The 18,376-nt window shown below is 36.1% G+C and overlaps 2 protein-coding genes and 1 non-coding gene across 4 annotated transcripts; 1 reads left to right on the top strand and 2 right to left on the bottom strand.

Moving 5' to 3' along the window:
* The first annotated feature begins 5,612 nt into the window (after positions 1–5,612).
* On the top strand, positions 5,613–5,717 carry LOC128032220 (small nucleolar RNA R71). The gene has a single exon (XR_008188348.1). It is a non-coding gene; the product is annotated as a small nucleolar RNA R71 (small nucleolar RNA).
* A 4,390-nt stretch (positions 5,718–10,107) lies between these two features.
* On the bottom strand, positions 10,108–11,028 carry LOC105790564 (thylakoid lumenal 19 kDa protein, chloroplastic). The gene has a single exon (XM_012618228.2). The coding sequence runs from the start codon at positions 10,958–10,960 to the stop codon at positions 10,256–10,258; it is 705 nt and encodes a 234-aa protein (XP_012473682.1). The 5' UTR covers positions 10,961–11,028; the 3' UTR covers positions 10,108–10,255.
* A 484-nt stretch (positions 11,029–11,512) lies between these two features.
* On the bottom strand, positions 11,513–18,033 carry LOC105790563 (chaperone protein dnaJ GFA2, mitochondrial). 2 transcript variants are annotated; one of them, XM_052634440.1, is made up of 19 exons: positions 17,888–18,033; positions 17,690–17,804; positions 17,457–17,541; positions 17,283–17,357; positions 17,100–17,185; positions 16,873–16,956; positions 16,736–16,774; positions 16,361–16,450; positions 15,781–15,834; positions 15,603–15,690; positions 15,265–15,329; positions 15,076–15,150; positions 14,679–14,751; positions 14,101–14,192; positions 13,289–13,360; positions 12,894–12,950; positions 12,745–12,793; positions 12,016–12,082; positions 11,513–11,906 (listed from the first exon to the last, which is right to left on the bottom strand). In XM_052634440.1, exons 2-19 carry the CDS (start codon positions 17,777–17,779, stop codon positions 11,813–11,815), a joined length of 1,335 nt encoding a protein of 444 aa, XP_052490400.1. In that variant the 5' UTR covers positions 17,780–17,804; positions 17,888–18,033; the 3' UTR covers positions 11,513–11,812. The 2 variants fall into 2 exon arrangements, with proteins under 2 accessions (XP_052490400.1, XP_012473681.1); XM_012618227.2 differs by having other exon boundaries at positions 17,690–18,008.
* Positions 18,034–18,376: the final 343 nt, after the last annotated feature.

Here is an 18,376-nt window from a genome sequence, read left to right as displayed (position 1 = left end):
TTACAAAAAAAACGAAGACAGCTCGGTTATGCGGAATATGTGTTACACCTGATCATGCAACTGATGCATGTCCCAATTTGTATGATGATACCACGGCCCATCTGGACGCTGTGGGAAATTTTCCTAGGCCGCCACAAAGGCAGTACGACCCCTACGCTAATACCTACAACCCAGGGTGGAGGGAGCATCCTAACTTAAGTTATGGGGCTAATCCACGAAACAACCAGCCATACCAAAATTGGTTTCCGCAATCGTCGCAAGGTTCAGGTAATTTTCTAGAAACCATGGTCAATAAGTTAGCAGCTAATGTTCTTGATTTTCAACAGCAAAATCTTAATTTCCAAAAAGAGATGAAGGATTTCCAACAGAAAACCGAGGTGTCCATCAGAGAGTTGACCACATCGATCGAGAAATTAACCTTTCAAGGGAAGCTGCCGTCACAAACAGAACCAAACCCTAGACAAAATGAAAATGCAATGACGTTGCAAAGTGAAAAGGTACTGGAACCAATTCCTGACAGGAATCTTGCCCAAGAAATCGTCCAAGAAAAACCCGAGAAAGACGAACAGGTCCGACCGAAGCCTCTATTGCCTAAAATTCAACCTCCATTTCCAGAACGATTTAACCAGTGTCGAAGAGGTAAATCCTTGAAACATTTAAGAATGTCGAAATCAACATTCCGTTGTTGGACGCCATCAAGCAAATACTGTGGTATGCTAAATTTCTTAAAGAGCTTTGCACCAACAAGCGAAAATTAACAGGTAATGAAATGGTGAATGTTGGTGAGAATGTATCTGTAGTGTTACAGCAAAAAATGCTAGCAAAATGCAAGGATAGGGGCATGTTTGCAATACCATACAAAATAGGTCATCTGGGAATTAAGAAGGCTATGTGTGATCTAGGGGCTTCTATAAATGTAATGTCGTATTCTATTTATGAATCACTTAACGCGGGTTTTTTTTACAAAAACAGGTGTTATCATTCAATTGGCGGACAGGTCTGTTGTGCATCCAGAAGGAGTCCTCGAGGATGTTCTGGTAAAAGTTAACGAGCTTATTTTCCCTGCAGATTTTTATGTGATCAAAATGGAGGAGGATAGCACTCCTGGGTCTTCAGATCTTCTGCTGGGTCGATCGTTCCTTAGTACAGCTAGTACTAAAATTGAAGTTCGAAGTGGAACTCTCACGATAGAGTTTGATGGGGAGATCGTAAAGTTTAATGTCTACGACGCCATTAGCCATCCAAGCGAAATCTTGACCGTAAATCGTATCGACATAATTGACTCTTTGGTGGAAGAGAATTTTGAGTCAATTTATGGAGATAATTCTGAACTTGATGAAATTGAATTTGTTAATGAATTATTATCTCCAAATACTAAATTTTTACCTTCTGTTATACAGGCACCAGAGTTGCAGTTAGAACCCGCAGAACAGGCAAGGAAATCAAACATCCAAGAGTTAGAAGAAATTCACAATGATGCCTACGAGAATGCTCGCATTTATAAAGACAAGACAAAGTTGTTTCACGATAAGAGAATAGCTCAGAAGCATTTTTCGTAGGACAAAAAGTTTTACTTTATAACTCCGTGTTAAAGTTATTCCCAGGTAAGCTTCGATCACGATGGCAGGGACCTTTTATTGTTACTAAAGTGTTCACACATGGAGCAGTTGAAATAGAGAGTGAAGAATCTGGAAGGCGATTCGTAGTCAATGGCCAGCGGTTGAAGCCGTTTGATAAGAATTTTCAAGATCACATGGTTAAGAAAATCCATTTGGAACCACCATAGAACCATAGAACCAATAACGACGTCGAGCTAACGACGTTAAACAAGCGCTTGTTGGGAGGCAACCCAATTTTTATTATTATTTTTTTACTTTATTTATTATTTTATTTTATTTTATTTTACTTATTTGGATATTAATAAATTTTTCTTCTTTTGCTTAGATAAAATAGAGCGAAAATGCGAAGAAAACCGTTGAGCAACGCTTAGAGCGCATTGAGGCCCGACTTGAAACCTTTGGCCAGCAACTGACTGAGCTCATTGCCATCATTTGCGATCGACAGTAACAACACGGGGAGTTTTTCTAAACTTTTCTACCTATTTATTTCTTTTCGTCCACATTGAGGACAATGTGCTTTTAGTAGGGGGAGGTACTCTTCGTTATTACTATCATTTTTTGCTGTGATTTTGGTTATTGTCGCTGTTGCTGTGATTATTTTTTGCTGGTGTTGTTGCTTGAGGCTTTATTTTGTCCATATTTATTTTTTTAAAATCTCCTACCTCTTTTCATGCCCAAGATTTTTACCAAGAATTGCCTACTGTTTGACCTACAAGCATGATTCTTGTTTTCTGAGAAAATTACGGATTTTCCATAATTGATGCCATCTCCACTGTTTTATTCTTATTAGACTAAAAATAATTGTGATTCATAAAGTTAACTTTATCTTGCTTTTCGTAAAATTGATTAATTTTAAATACAAAGTGGACACTTAATATGTTTGCATGCTAAAATATGTTGATGACTATTAAGGTAATTACTGAAACTTATTTTTGACACTTGATTATTTTTTCTCTAAAGTCCTCATAAAAAAAGTTATTATTAACATGTCGTTTAATGTTTCTGTGGTTATGGGTGCAGCTTAAAAACGTGACTGACTGAGTAACCAGGGTAGGGTGCTTGGGTTGTCATCCTATTTCACGTCAAAAGGTTGTGTGACGTGTTAGGTAAAACTCTGCTAACCGGAATTAATTTTTAAGAACATGTTGGGCTGAGTAACCGAGGTGGGGTGCTTGGCTGTCATCTCTCTTCGCGTCAAAAGGTTTGATGTGTTCTTAAGAAAAATTATAATAAATTAGAAGTTTGCTGGGCTGAGTAACCGGGGTGGGGTACTTGGCTGTCATCTCTCTTCGCGTCAAAAGGTTCAGTATATTCCTAAAGCATAAAAAAAAGAGAAAAAAAGAAAAAAAATTTGGGGACTAAAGGAGGAAACAAATAAAGTGTCTTGGTAGGTTTGGTAATTTACCTAATTTTCATTAAATAATTCAAGTTGATTCTAATTTTTGTGTGTATTAATTGGAAAACTTTTTCTGTTTTACTTAAAGCAAGCTTAGGGCTCTCTTTATTTTTCATATGCATTTTTGACTGATTTTTATAAAACTTTGGAGTTGTATTTCTTTTATGGCAGAATCTAACTTTCACAGTAGATAGGAACCATGCTTGAGGGCAAGCATGGGCTTAGTAGGGGGATTTGATAACACTCTAGAATAACGTATTTTTATGTATTAATTATGTATTTATTCTGAGTATGATCCTGCTAATTTGAGCTATTTATGATCTTTTATCTCATAGGGACTAAATTTGAGGCAAAAGCAAAATTAAGGGCCAAAAGCGTCAATTTAGAGATAAAATGGGCCAATATGCGACACAAGGAAAAGTTGGTGCCAAAAGTGCAAGCATGGAGGACACAAGGGTTGAAAAGCAAAAGTAAGAGATTTTATTCTATTAAACTCTATTTTAATTATATTAGGATAATTAATATTGAGATAATTATTAAGGATTATTTTTAGGGTTTTATTTTATCTTTATTTATCTTCAATTAAATGTATTTATCTTTTAGGAATTTAAGTAGGATTAGACTATCTCCCCTAGCACTATAAATAGGGGTGAAGTGACTCAAAAAGGGATCCCATATATTTTTCTGAAAACACTCTCTCCCCAAAAGTTTAGGCTTTTGTTCTTCTCATATTTCTTTTTAATAAAATCTTTATTTTTATTTATTTATTTTCTTTTCTACCACAACCATGAGCCACTAAACCCATCTAGCCGAAGGTTGTCAAAAATCCCCAAAAGGGTTCATGAGGCTTAGAATCCGTACTTAGCCTCCTCACTGAGTATTCATCGTTTCTCCGCACTACGGGGCTGACACTTCCGTCCATGTTCCTAAAGATGTAAGCTTTTCAACGTATGCAAAGGCGGTCGCTTTGTGTGTTTTGGGAAGGTTGCACAGTCGGTTTGTTAGCTTACTCCGTCAGAGGTTGGTGAGCCCAAGAGACAAAATGGCGTGGGATTCGCCATTGAGAAGCGTTAATCTAGAATAAAACGATCCCACAGAAGCGATTGTTAGCTAGAGTCAGGTTCCACCACATCGTAAGTCTAAGTTATTGGAGCTGGTGGTCGTAGGCGTCCTCTTCCACTATAACTGGCTTATTCGGTTTGGGAAGGAATATCTAAAAGCCGAGGATTGAACCCAAGGCGGAACAAGACAACTAGAGGCTGGAATCTCCCATAAGAATTTCATTTCTCTCAATTCTATTTTTAATTTCTCTAATTTTCGATTCAATATTCTTAAATTTGTTTTTATTTTATTTTTCGTTTTCAACTCCAAATATTTAATTCTGTTATTTTTTTATTTTATTTTTTTCAGGCACGCAAGTTTTCTTGGGCAAGATTCTGCCTAGGATTTCACGGAACAAGATATTTTGCAAGTCCGGTCCTTGAGGATTTGACCCTACTTCCCTTTTACTATTCTTTTTCATTATTTATTAGAGATAGGATATTTTTGGTGCTTTCAACGACCACATCAGTAGGTTAACATTCAATGTTTTAAACAGGTTTAGGATACTTACAAATTCTTCATCATCCCGCCTTTGCTTTTCTTTTAGTCTCTAATGGAATGGGATTTTTGTACCGATAGAATCTTTAATTACTTCCTTCTTTGTCGCAACTGCCGTTGTGATTACGTCCTCTGACTCTGGCTCATTTTTTGCTTCTAGGGATCTCTTGAGGATCGTCATTATTCTCCACTATTATTTTCAGAGTAGTGGTTTTTAGGCTACTCGGTACTTTTCTCGATCATGGTATTATTTCTTTCACATGCACCTTACCCTCTCCCCGAGGATTATCTTCCATGTTGCTGGGAATATATGTGCCAATTTGTCTCTTGATGTCACCCATCATGCTCATCAATTGGCTCATTTGATCCTCGAGTTTATTCAATGTTCTTGTTGAATTGGTGCACACAGACTACACCTTTTGACTTTAATTCTCATTGATTGCATTTCTCCCTCAATTTTGTCCAGTAGTTGACCACATGTAGTACGGTCATTTGGTTTGACCCTGTCTTAGGGTTTCTACAAATAAGAAGGTTTGTAGTTAGTGTTTTTAACTTGATTTAAATTATTACGTGTTTTTAGGTTCCCCCATATCAGATTTGAGTGATCTCTCCAGTTGAGATTATATGTATTCGAATAAGGGTTTCCACCAATGTTCCCGATGTAATTTAAGTCCTTAACCAGACTGTTGATATAGTGGAAGAACGGTTTGTCTCCCCCATGTATAGACGGTGTAGAAGCTAATTCGATACGTTTGAGTCTATCCACTAACTGTTGATACTTATCATCTTCTTGGATAGCTTCTACCGTAGCGAGTTTCTGACCATATGTGAATCGTTCAATTTGCCACTAGCAAGATTTTAGTGTCATATTCTCGATGATCTCGTATGCATTCTCGTACGTTCTGTTCATAAAGGCTCCTCCTCCTGCTTCGTCTAATCCAAATCATGCATTTACATCCAACCTATTGTAAAACACTTGCAGTCGCATCCACTCAGGAAATCCATGGTGCGAGCATTTCTGAATCAGCATTTTGAATCATTCTCATGCCTCAGAAACTTTCTCCCTCCATTTGTCTAAAAATAGAAATTTCTCTTATTAGTTATACTACTTTACTAATTGGGAAAAACTTCTATAAGAACTTTCCAGCAAGTTCATCCCATGTCGTGATAGACCTTGTTTCCTTCAAGTCTAACCAAGAAAAAGCATTATCAACCAAGGAGAATGTGAAAAATCGAAGACAAATAGCGTCATTAGTGACCCAATTATACTTAAAAGTATCACAGAGTAGAAAAAATCGTTTTAAATGTTGATTAGGGTTCTCTATCATAGTGCCCCTAAACCGCTGATTGTTTTAGATCATTTGAATCATAGTCGATTTTATCTTGAAACTATTACCTATAGTTCTCAACCTTGCTATACTTTCTTAAACCATGTCTAGACTTGGTAAGGCATAATCCCTTAAAATTCTTCCGTTCCAAGCCAAATTAATGTTTGTAGGAAGCTGTGGTGCTGATGGGTTTCCTAGGGCATTGTTGTCAATGTCATTAAACAATGGATTTTCACATGGTATGTTACTCGTAACTGGTGCTGGTGGATCTTGCATCTGTTATTGCTTTCGATGATTTCTTTGGATTATTCTCTTTGGATCTGTGGCTGCTACAATTGGTGTGCCCCTACTACGAGTCATACACTAAACCCAGAAATAAAATATTAGTAACAATAAATGAAATAAAACAAAATCGTATCTATAACTTAAAACTTTTTTAATTATTCTAATTAAGTGCGAAAAATAAAATTAACCTAGTAACATTGCCTCCCCAGTAATGGCACCAACAACTTGACCGCTTCTGGACGTACAAACGTCCAGAGTGTGAATACTATAAAAAAATATAGAATTACAAGGCGGTATCTGCAAGTATATGAATCTAGTTATAATTATAGTTTTACAACAAAGTGGGCAAGTACTCCGAGGATCGTACCTAAGGGAGGCGAGTGCTAGATCAATTCTAACCAAAACACTAAAAGATCTAATTAGTACTTTAGATTCAGTTATAGTACGAAGAATATAAAATAAAGGATTTTTGGGGTTTTATAATGATAAAAATTCAAATCTGGTCTGATTATGGGTGATTAGCTCACTTCCGTAATCTCTACCAACTGTCACTTCAAGTTCCTCGTCAATCAACTAGTCGCTACCCTAGCAGGATCTTTCGATCTTCCACTAACATAATGACTCAATAAGAACTACTTATCTTCTAATCTCACAGTCTAGACTGATTTGGGGTTAAGGTGTTCACGGATAGAGAATATCAATTTTGGGTTAATTCCCACCTTGATGAGTTTCTGGAGTTGTCAAACTTAGGGTTTGTTTCACGTTCTCCCTTTCCCAAATAGATGATCCATTGAGTAACCCTACAAGACAGTTAATAGATCATACTTTCACTCACTAATCTTCCATAGAAGGGTTAATTCCTCATAGCATTCATAAATAATATATAATATATGTAAAGAGAAAGCATGCTAATGAAATCGAGAAGATAGAGTAAATGAAAGAGCCTAATTGTATTGATATTAAGCGTAAATCCACAAATTTTAATGATTCCACAATTCAGATCTCTTGAAAGAAAACAACGAACAAATAAACTAAAATATAAAACCTAAGAAAAAAATGAAACTAAATATAAAGGAAGAAACTAGGTTAATTCAAATGTGTCTTTAACATATGCCAAATGAGCCTATTTATAGCCTTCAGGTGGTCGTCATCTTTAACCTTAGGTTAGCTAACGTTCTAAAGCTTTAAGTTTAATTTTGCGAACCAAAATTCCCCTGCTTTGTGTTTAATTTTTGTCCTAGAGTCCATGTCGCGACACACCAGAACCTGTGTATCGACATAACATCTAGAATGCTCCTCTGTAGCCATCTTCAGGGGTATGTCGCGACACCCTCAGTTTGTGTCGCGACATCGAAAGCAGACTTGAGTTTTCTTCATTTTGTTCCCTATATTGTGACATCAGTCCTCCCGTGTTGCAATGTAGCATCCAATATCGTCTTAAAATGCCTTCTAATGGTCTCCTACACACTCACAAAGTACGTTAGCTCTCCTTTAGGCGTCATTCGGCCCTTAGGATCAATAATAGACTCAATTTGCATATTTTATTGAATGTAAGTAAAACTAAAGAAACTTAACTAAAATGTAATGAAAATGTTTGTATTCAGGCTCCTTAAGTGTGCAAACTAGTTCAGTCTGCTACACCGCTTGACACATTAGATTCTATTGCTATAAGCTAATGAAAGATCAAAGGATGAGAAAAACAATGCATGTCCAATCTAATTTCGCAACACTGAAAAGAACATCACTTAGACAACATGTTTGTAACAAGACGAACTTGAATGATAGAACAAAGAGAATGATTTGTCATTACTTTGGGAAGGTTGACCTTATTAAACCTTATTATTTCAAGTTGAAAAAGGACTTGTGGGAAGTTAAATATGGTGCAACTGTTCTTCAAACAGTTGTCCAGATAGTTGTTCAGTCAGGAACAGGAACAAGATAGTTTGGTATGAAGCAAGTTCGAGTGATAAAAGATCAGACACATTTGAGTTATAAAGATTAGCAAGTTATTGAAGATCGTGTGAAACATGAGGTTGCAACTCATGTTGATAATATGAAAGATTTTTCGAAAATCAAACATACTCCGTTACGTTGAAATGGTATTTGTTCCACGAGCTATAATCTTTATTGTTGAAAAGGTAGTACCTCATCCCCTTGAATAAACTCGAGGCAAACAAACAATGGAAGCATAGAGTAAGGGGGAGTAAGTTTGTTGATTTTAGTATAGTGCAGTTCATGTCTATCTTGACTATGGTTTACGAATTTGAGATTTATTTCAGTTTTTTCTTTGGTATCTCTTGTGTACTAATGACATAGTGATAGGGGAAGTATATACCCTTTACTTATGTTTTGTCAAAAAGTCAAAGAGGGAGATTGTAAGGACCAACCTGATCAGTCACTTGTTTAAACATCTGATTAGTCAAGAAGTTGAGAAAACCTGGATGGTTTTATTTGTTAGCTTATTTGACTTGGGTTTTTTCATATTACCCAAAAGCAAATGGACTTTAAAGACATGTTTTATTTTGCCTCATGGTCATAATTGAAGTTGGGGTTTTTGAAGAAGTTGAGGTCGACTTGACTTTGTGGATAAAGCTTATGATTATTCTTTGCACTTATCTTAAATGTTTTCAAAGAGATTAATTTTGCATTATTTTGGGATAATTATTAAAGATAATTCAAGAAGATATTCATATTATAATTGAGAATTTTACTTTATCAAGACTACTTTAAGAAGCTATTGAATTTAGCCTATAGATAAGTTGTTGTGCCGCACACATTGGGTGTGTCTTTGGAGTGCTTTTGGCTGGTTATTTGTGTTTCTGCACTCTTGTGTTTGGCATTTTATTGGAGAGCTTATACTTGATATAAGTGAGGTTTTTAGGTGAGTGATTTGTAATGGTTGGGATCGGTGTTGGGGCTATTAAGGGTAAATTGGGTTTTAGCCAATAAGTAATCTGAAAAAGTGTTGAATAAGAATCGTTCACTGAGCGAGATTCTGCGGAGTAAGATTGGTGAATTCAAACCGCATTAACAAATCTCTTGTGTTTATTTCTTTCATTTTCTTATTTTGTTTAGTACTTGTGTTTTATTTAAACTCGTGTTGAAAGATCTATTTAAACAATATATGTCTGAACACTTGACTGAGAATTGGAAAAAGAGCGAACCAAAGGATCTTCCATGTATCTTAAACAAATTAGAAAACTATTGATGGTTGAGCCTGCCATGACATTAAACTTGAATCGCTGCTCATTGCTCATGGAAAACATGTTTCATCGTCCTGCCTTTCGAAGATTATTGCTAGATTATAAGTTGCCTCAGTTATGAGGGTTGGGCCTGTTCGCTTCTACGAGTTTTTATATTTGTTTGTTTTTGTTTGGATTTGAATCAATCTAGTCTAATGGTTTCTATTGTTTTGGCCAATTGATCGTTTGTGGGAGTTCATCTATGAACCTTTGTTTATCTTTGTTCTTGAATCTGAATGCCAAATGAATGAATGACTATTCATCTTGAAAAGAATATGATATCAGTTGGGTTAATATTAGACAATATAACATCAAACTTAAAATTAGTTACTTGGAGGATTATTACACATTTCACTTAAAGACGAAATGGGTAATTAATTAGGTAATATTACACATTTCTTTCAGGTGCTCAACAGCTTTGACAGTGAAAACTCTGGTGTATGTCCATGAATGCTGAATTCTTCCAGGTGTTGTGCACTAGTATAATTGTAAGTAACATATACAAGTCATAATGTTGTTCTTTAATGGGGAGCTCGCATAAAAGAAAATTGCACTCAGTTCTGGTCTGTTGTGAACAAAACTTAAGGCAAAATTATGCTTATCCAGACAAGATTATGTTGCAATACAAAAAAGGAAGGTAGAGCAACAAACAAAATATATATATATAAAGATGTAAAATGGCTTTGCTTATATATAAAAATGGCATTGCCTCATACATATATATAAAAAGAGACAGAGAAGGAGAGGGAGAGAGAGAGGATCAAAAAGACTAAAGACAAGAGTGAATTACGATGATCCAACAGTCTTGAAGGATTCATGAATGTGCCTTAAGGTGTCCTCATCGCGTTTCCACTCAGGCGCCGGTGCATTGACAAAATGAGCATAAAGCTTGTTCTTTGCGCAAGTGACTGCAATCAAACTATGCTTACCAATTCCGTCAATCTCGTACACATAATAAAGCTGTCCATTCTCGTCTTTCTTCTCCTCGGAGACCAAGCTGTCGGCCCCGGCAATCAAATCCTGCAACTCGACGTCTGATAATGCCAAGTTGTTCAAAATCACGTCTTTTGGGGCTAATTGCCTGAACCCAGCCAAGAATGTTAAGTACTCTTTCTCTTGTCTTTTCTTGGGGTTGTAGAATTCGCTGTCCGTCCCGTTGGTGCCCTTTTCAACTTTGGAAACTAAACGCTCTTTCCATCCGTCGGGGACATCGTAGACGTACTCAGCGGAGGCTTTCTTGTCGGAGTTTCCACCGTAGCCTCCGTAGTTGGCGGCACTGGCGGCGGTTCCGTAGTAGACGTTGTATGCATCAGAGGCAATGGAGGAGGGAGGGGAAGTTAGGAGTAAGGTGGTGGTGGCTAAAGCGGTGGTTAGAGCGGTGGTAAGAGGCTTGGGGAAGAAGAGGAGCGGCGGTTTCAGATAAGGGGTTTTAGGATTGGCGGTGGAGGAAGAGAGAATGGAGGGAGATGGAGAAGAGGATAGGGTTGCCATGGGAATTGGAGAGATGAGTGGTTCTCTTTTCGTCTTTAAAGCTTATACCCTAATTTATCTGTCCCAAGATTTTCCTTATCCCAACTTTTGTTTTAATTTTCTTATTTTACATATTTTTATTTCTTTAGTTCAAATATGATTATGCAACTTGAGAAAGTAATTTGTAATATACTTATGGATCTCGTCATCCACCATTCACCAACTTAATCCAATTATTATTCTTTTAATTAACTCCTAAACTTGTCTAAAATTACATAATGCTAGACATTCGATTTCCATATTCTTGTTTCTTTTAACATACAATATTTTGTTTTTAGATATTATTACTTAGAATTACTTAAAATCCTTCTCGCCTGGTAGAAAAATCTTTTTACTTCTCATCCAATTACTTCTTCGTGCACTGCATAAATCAAGCCCATTACCACAGGCTGCCAAGGGTTCAAATAATGCGGCTTTCTCAACCTATACTTCCGACGGCTTCACCCACCATCATTGTATATGGAAAGAAACTAAAAACAATACAAGCGGTTGTGTATATAAATAGACAACTACTTTCTCCCAATACCTAAGGTCAATGCTATCATTAAACTTTCAGCATACCACTCAGAAATCCGCCATAATACAGCAGTGGCATCTTGTATGTTATGCCTGAACAAATCATATACAATATCACCCATTGGTCTCAAAATGATGGTTCACTGTCATCGTTTGAGTGAAAAAAAATAAAATAAAACACGTACGATATATGAAAAGCAAATCCAAAATTTGTGCTATTACTAGTAATAATATTCAACGTCTTTATCTTCGTGATAAAACCCAGCAAAAAAACTGACGGTCATTCTGGTCTCCTCTTCAGCCAGCTGCCCCAGCAGCACGCTTATCACTTTCACCTTGCTCCTCTCTAGCAAACTCTTCTATTAATTCCCGTTGTCTTCCCGTCAGGTTCCTGTACATAAATCAAGTAAATTTGCTTTCAACTGTGAATATGCTCCTAGAAACATGGATTTCGATGGACGATGGAACAACTTCAGAAATTTTTGGCATATAAAACTTACTTTGGGATGCTAACATTGAAATGCACATATTGATCACCAAATGAGTACGAGTTCCTTGTTTTAATTCCTGTTGACAAACATACACAAATATATCGAAGATAATGCAAGTTAAATCAAAGACAGTTACGAGAGGAAGAGGGATTCAATTGCACGTGAAAAAGAAGACCAACAGATTTCAAATTTTAGATATATCAAAGAAGGTCCAGGGCCTAGAATTTAGAGTTTTGAGTTTTTAGTGTTCTCATTTTTACTGATCAATGAAATTAAATAACAGAATTCAACTCAAGCAAATTAAAATAGAATAAAATAAAGTTACCTATAAAGAAAAGAGAAAATGAAAATTGTAATCCCAGACTTTCAAAGGTGAAAAGACAAAACTAGAAAATTTTATGCATTCAAATAGGTAAAAGCAGTTCCTGAAACATGAAAAAACGAATACACATACACTCAGGCATTTGAACCAAATGGCAGGTGCATTAATCCCTACTCAAAGAGGAGGTTTAGAAATTCCTCCCCAAGTCAAAAAAATGATTACACTAAATTTAATGAAATGAGGCCCTTTATGTTTATTATGAGAAATGCATTTTCAGAAACATATCAAAGTCAGGTAAGATTACTAATTTACTATTATGGACCACGGTTAAAAGATCAATGAGATTTTCTTTTTCTATACCAACTTCGACAAGGAACCAAATATATATCTATCTTATTCCCAGATCTTTTCCGTACCTTTATTCTTTAGAACAACCTTCTGGCCTGGTTGAGTGCCAGGACGGACCTGCAAATTGAAAGCAACATAGATTAGGAGCCTCAACTATAACAAATAATTAAAGGTCCCTTTCTAAGCTTATCACAATCATACACAATTTCCAACAAACCTTGAGCACAACATCACCGGTAAGAGTTGGGACCTGGATGGTTCCTCCCAAGATTGCCTGCAAAAAAGGGAAAAAATTCAAATTAATTCATTTATCAGATAGAAGGACCAGTCTCACCAGGAGGACATATACAAAAGGCATACTGAAGCAAACAGTAGGATATAATCCCAGAGTTAACAAACCCATTAGTCATTGCTTAAAAAGATTTAAAAAGAAATGCACAGTTAGAAAATCCAACAAAGTTATTTGACAGTGTATGACCATCTAAAGCAGAGAAACAAGCCATAGAAGATAAGTGATTTTTTTATTGAGCTATCAAATAAAAGCGTTGCTCAAGACCTCCACACGTGAGCCACTTAATAGGTCATTTGAAAAAATTCAAATTCCAGTTCTACCTGAACAACACTCAAAACAGCGTCCACGTGAATGTTGGCACCTTCTCTACGAAAAACTGGGTCTTGCCGGACCTGCAGATATAAACATGATTAATGGAGACAACAATCCTTAAGAAATGGAAAACAAAGACAGTCAGGCATCAGCAACTGCAAGGGTAAATGGCCAAGAACAGTTTACTAACAAAAGAAGGGTAAGGTAAATTTCGCTCAAGGGTGAAGAGTTGGACTTGAAATTTGAAAGAATTCTGCAGACTAAGGTAATGAACAAAAGAGGGGGGGGTTACGCAGCAGCAATGAGGGCCAATAATTTGAATTCATTTTTCTATCATAACCATCTGAAACAGCATTTATAACATTCAAATCTTTGACTACTAATGCCTACTACAACCAATCCCACGCCATATTGACTGCTTTAAATTGCTACCAGAATTAAAGCATAACCAGATTCGGCCAATAGCAGGCACTTAGTGTTACCATATGAGTGCCACATTCAATCACCAATCTTTTAAGTCTACATTAAAGCCTAGTTCTAAAATTGTTACCCCTACCACTGCTTTCTTTATCAGTACATCAATCTTTTTACAAGTACTACTCTGGCCACCAGTACTACCGTCTTTGCCAACTGCATCCACCATTCACCATTTTATAAGCTTACAAACACACCCACCCAAATGAACTCAACATCTATTTTAAACTAGGCATGTATGGAGATTACGAATAAATTGCTTTTAGAAGGATACAATTACAACCTTTTCCTTTACTTGAAAACTATGCGAACTGTCAAAATATCAGACAAGAATTAAACTGGTTACCTTTATGGTTACATAAAGATCCCCGGGATGAGTTCTATCAGGATCAGCTCCGCCACTTCCATAAACCTTCAATGTTTCATTGTTATCCACTCCTGAAAATGAGACATAACCTTGAGTCAATCATATAATAAAAACAAAATTCTAGAAGATCATGCCTTTGAATAATAGATATGAAAAAGGATCATGTAACATCAGTTTGTTGTTTTTAGTACTGACATTGAAAATGAAAATGTGATAGTTCAACACACTGTTTCAGTCAAGAAGCATGAAAAAGATTAATAAAACATGAAGTTATCAGTAACAGCACTTTCTTTGGTCCCCATAAAAAAGGAGAAAAAAATGTTTTTAAAACTATCAAAGGCAGGATGTTTTAAGTGAATATTTTGCTCAACCTACTCATTAGATGCAAGCTCCCGTGAGTTCAGTTCCACATAGGAATTTTCAGCTTTTAAGGAAAACACACTTATCCACACTGCAGGAGACTAGACAGAGAGCTCCATGAATGATATAATGCAGAACATGACAAGTTAAACCATTACCAAAGCAACCAACAATAGACATTTAACTTTGTAAAGTACCTGGCATTATGTCCAATTTGACTGTTTTTGGTCCTTTCACTAACCTAGCTCCATTGCATGACTTGCAAAGCTTCTGGTGCCAACAAAAGTAAAGATATTTCAAATGACAATTCTAAAACAAAAATCAAACAGGAAGACAGTAATATAGAACAAGTTCTTTGTGATAAAAACATGAATTAAAAAGCAACATTAATTGCTCATGGGCATTTTTTCCAGAGGAGGAAGATCATCATAAAATCCAATTCATGAGAAAATTAATTACTTCTGTTAATCATGAGGAGAACAATAGTATTTTAAAAACCTCAATAAAAACAGCATAAAGGAACAAAAGCAAACCGATCACAACCAAAAATGAAGAAATTCATCAGAAGTGAGAGAACTTAGATGCATATCATACCGATACAAACTGACCACTTCCACCACAATGAGGACAAGTAGAACGAATACTCATAAAGCCCTTGTTGATAGATAACTGAGACAACAGCAAAACCAGAAGTTAAGAAGGAGATTTAGTTCCATTGCGTCTATGATTAGGAGTATCTACACAATTATGAGCGCTTGCACAATTCTATTCCAGTAAACTAACCATGCCTGAGCCTCCACAGTGCCGGCATCTTTCAGGTTTCACGCCAGGAGGAACTCCTTCTCCACCTTAAAAATGAAGAAAATGACTTGAGACCAAATAAGCTCATCAACATAGGCTTATATATTTGGTTATTATATCATAATCTTTTCAAAAATATTGCTCATTTCTGCATCCAAGAGAGCTTTTTTCTATCTAAAAAATAAATAAATAAATGTAAGGAGCCTAGAGAAATCCAGAAGATAAAAAGAAAACAGTTATGACAGTTCAGAACGTTTTGCAAGATGGAAGAGATCACATGAAAAAAAAAAGTATTGGATAAGAGGCAAGATAAGGCATACCACAAGCTTGACAAAGCACGGGAGCTTGAAATGTCACCGTTTTGCTACATCCTTGAACAGCTTCCATAAAAGATAGTTCAATTGCAACCTAAAGTATGGTAAACCACACATGACAACTCAGAAAAACAAAATTGAGTAAAAACATAATAATCACCATGAAGTTGAAATTGATGACAACCTTGATATCTTCACCACCCATTTGATTTCTGAATATATCCTGCACGTTGAATATCTGACCAACATGCATACAAGAATATTGTGTTAAAGAATTAGAAACAAGAAATAGAGGGTACTAAGAAACCTACAGACAAGCACGTTCACCCCTCCAGCAACTATATTCTATTTTAAGGAACATTGAATCATGCCAACTACCAGGCAGGCAGACACTGATGCCTCCAATCCCAATAATACTGGGAGAAAAGTATCACACCTATGTTTATGTTTCTACTGATCTTGACAGTAGCAGATCATCCAATGGCACTACAGTTAATGAGTCTTTTCACTGTCTAGTGCTAAGGTGCAAGCCGCAGGCGCACACCTTGACAACACTAGGCATCACAAAAATATCTCAAATTTCTGGAATAAAAATGCTCAAAAACATGCTCTTCCTAGAATTGAAGACCATAAAAGGAGCAAGTCTAATCAAATATAATTGATGATAAAACATTGCAAGAAGCTTTATATTCACTAATTAAAAAAGTATATCCTTGACTAAATGTAACCAAAACCAACCAGAAATGTTAAAAGAAGCAAATTACATCATGAAAGTTGTGGAATTTGAATGGATTGAAATCCTCTTCGCTAAAGCCGCTATTATTTTGCTGTTGTTCAAATGCTTCATGGCCAACCTACAAAATTTTGCACATAACCAGCAGGAAATAAGATTACAGAAAATAAAAAGTTACAAATATTTTTTTACATAATCCTTTTAGGAAACAGTTTAGAATCAAGGACATCCACTTTTGCAGATATAAATTTAACAAGGTACATATCAATTGAAGAGTAAAATCCAATTTGTTTTCTAGCCTTCTGTGCTTAACATATCGACTAATAACAGAAAGGTTATTAAAAACATTTTCCATCTGATAAAATGGTAATAATAAAAAGATTTTACAAATAAATTTATACCACACCTGATCATACTCTGCACGCTTGTTCTCGTCTTTTAAAACCTACAACAGAACAAACAAAAATGCAATTCCCTTCAAGCTTCAGCCCCAAGGCAAAGTAACCAAGAAAAATGTCAACAATCCAGGCGAGAAAAACTTGCCTCATAGGCCTTGGAAACCTCTTGAAATTTTTTCTCAGCTTCAGGATCATCTTTATTTACATCTGGATGGAGCTTTTTCGCAAGCTATACAATAACAAGAAAATTTTGAATCAAGAAACAGGGATAACAAATTATAGAGTTCAGAAGTAACAACTAAAGGACAAACACAAAGACATCACATTAACACGCCCGCTCACAGAAAGACAACTAGAAGAAAAAAGTATTACCCCAAAATAAGCTTTCTTTATTTCAGATGCAGTAGCATTCTTGCTTATACCAAGTGTATCATAATAATCCCTAGCGGACAAAGGAGCTGAACCCAGAAGATAAGGATCACAGTATGAGATAGAGAACAGTAATGCATCCCTGAGATAATTTATACAATGAAAAACAAGGAGCTTGTAAAATACCAGTGCCATGAATTAGCCGTTTTGCACCCAAGTTCACATTAAAAAGTCCAAAAACCAAGCAGTTCCTAGTTTTAGCTGGCATTGACAAGCATGTATTTCGTTACTCGTTAATAGAGGTAAAACTTCAACCAAAACAATAAAAAGAAAGTGTAAAAAGGTGAGATGGTATATTACCATATTGAGGAGTGTGTTCTCCAATAACGTTAACGGGATTGCCAAGTCCGGCTGTGAAACTCCTCGAACCCCCAGAAATCAGAGTCTTATGTATTTACAATTGAAGAAAATATTATTCAAGGAAAAGCCAAATTTTTATTTATGGAATCAGAAAAATAAAACAAAAAACAGATAAAATTAGAGAGAGAGAGAGAGAGAGAGAGAGAGAGAGAGAGAGAGAGAGAGAGACATACAGAATTTGGGTGGTGAAAAAGGGTAGAAGAAAGTGAGTGAGAGCGCCGAAGCAAGCAGTGAATAAGCCTAACGCCATTAGACCCAACCATTTGCGACCTTACTATCTGCCCCTCCCTGTGTGTAACAACGGAAGCGAAATAAAATTGATTATAGTTTGGGGGGGGGGGGGAATGAAAGAGTTGGGACTTTGATTAAACCTTAACAAAACCCTAAATTGTGGGTAATTTGATTGTTAAGCAGGAGAGGTGGAAGGTTCTAGGCTACCGGGTGCAGCAGCAGTGGCGGGGTAGGGTTGTTATTGTTTCCTATGAAATTTATATATATAGTTAATTTATAGGGGGAGGGGGGGGAATAAGAACCACCCACCCAACCATACCCAGTAAAGTAGGGAACACAACAGCAGGTGAAGCGAGCAATAATAAGGACCGGAGCCTTAAACCTCACTTGATCTGGTTGGAAAAATGGGCTTCCTGGATTTTCCTTACCATTTGGGCCTTTTCTCTTTCATGTATACGAAAAATAAAAATTGATTCGTCAGTTCGTTTATTATTTAAAAAATTTTAGTCCTGATTTGTTGGTAATAAGATGAAAAAATAAAAACTATAATTATTGAAATTTAATTTAAATCTATTTTTATTTAATTTAATTTTAATTTTATATTTTTATAATATAAAAAACCAATGTTT

Source organism: Gossypium raimondii, chromosome 8, assembly GCF_025698545.1.
Source record: "Gossypium raimondii isolate GPD5lz chromosome 8, ASM2569854v1, whole genome shotgun sequence".
NCBI lineage: Eukaryota > Viridiplantae > Streptophyta > Magnoliopsida > Malvales > Malvaceae > Gossypium > Gossypium raimondii.
Note: the sequence above shows the minus strand (reverse complement) of the source record. Positions and strands in the feature narration are given on the sequence as shown.

Coding starts and splice junctions, on each gene's coding strand:
- LOC105790564 (XM_012618228.2), bottom strand. CDS start 10,960: ATGGCAACCCTATCCTCTTCTCCATCTCCCTCCATTCTCTCTTCCTCC.
- LOC105790563 (XM_052634440.1), bottom strand. CDS start 17,779: ATGGTTGGGTCTAATGGCGTTAGGCTTATTCACTGCTTGCTTCGGCGC. Junction 16,775..16,872: donor AGGTTTCCAAGGCCTATGAG/GCAAGTTTTTCT, acceptor GTTCTGTTGTAG/GTTTTAAAAGACGAGAACAA. Junction 15,691..15,780: donor TGGGTGGTGAAGATATCAAG/GTTGTCATCAAT, acceptor ACCATACTTTAG/GTTGCAATTGAACTATCTTT.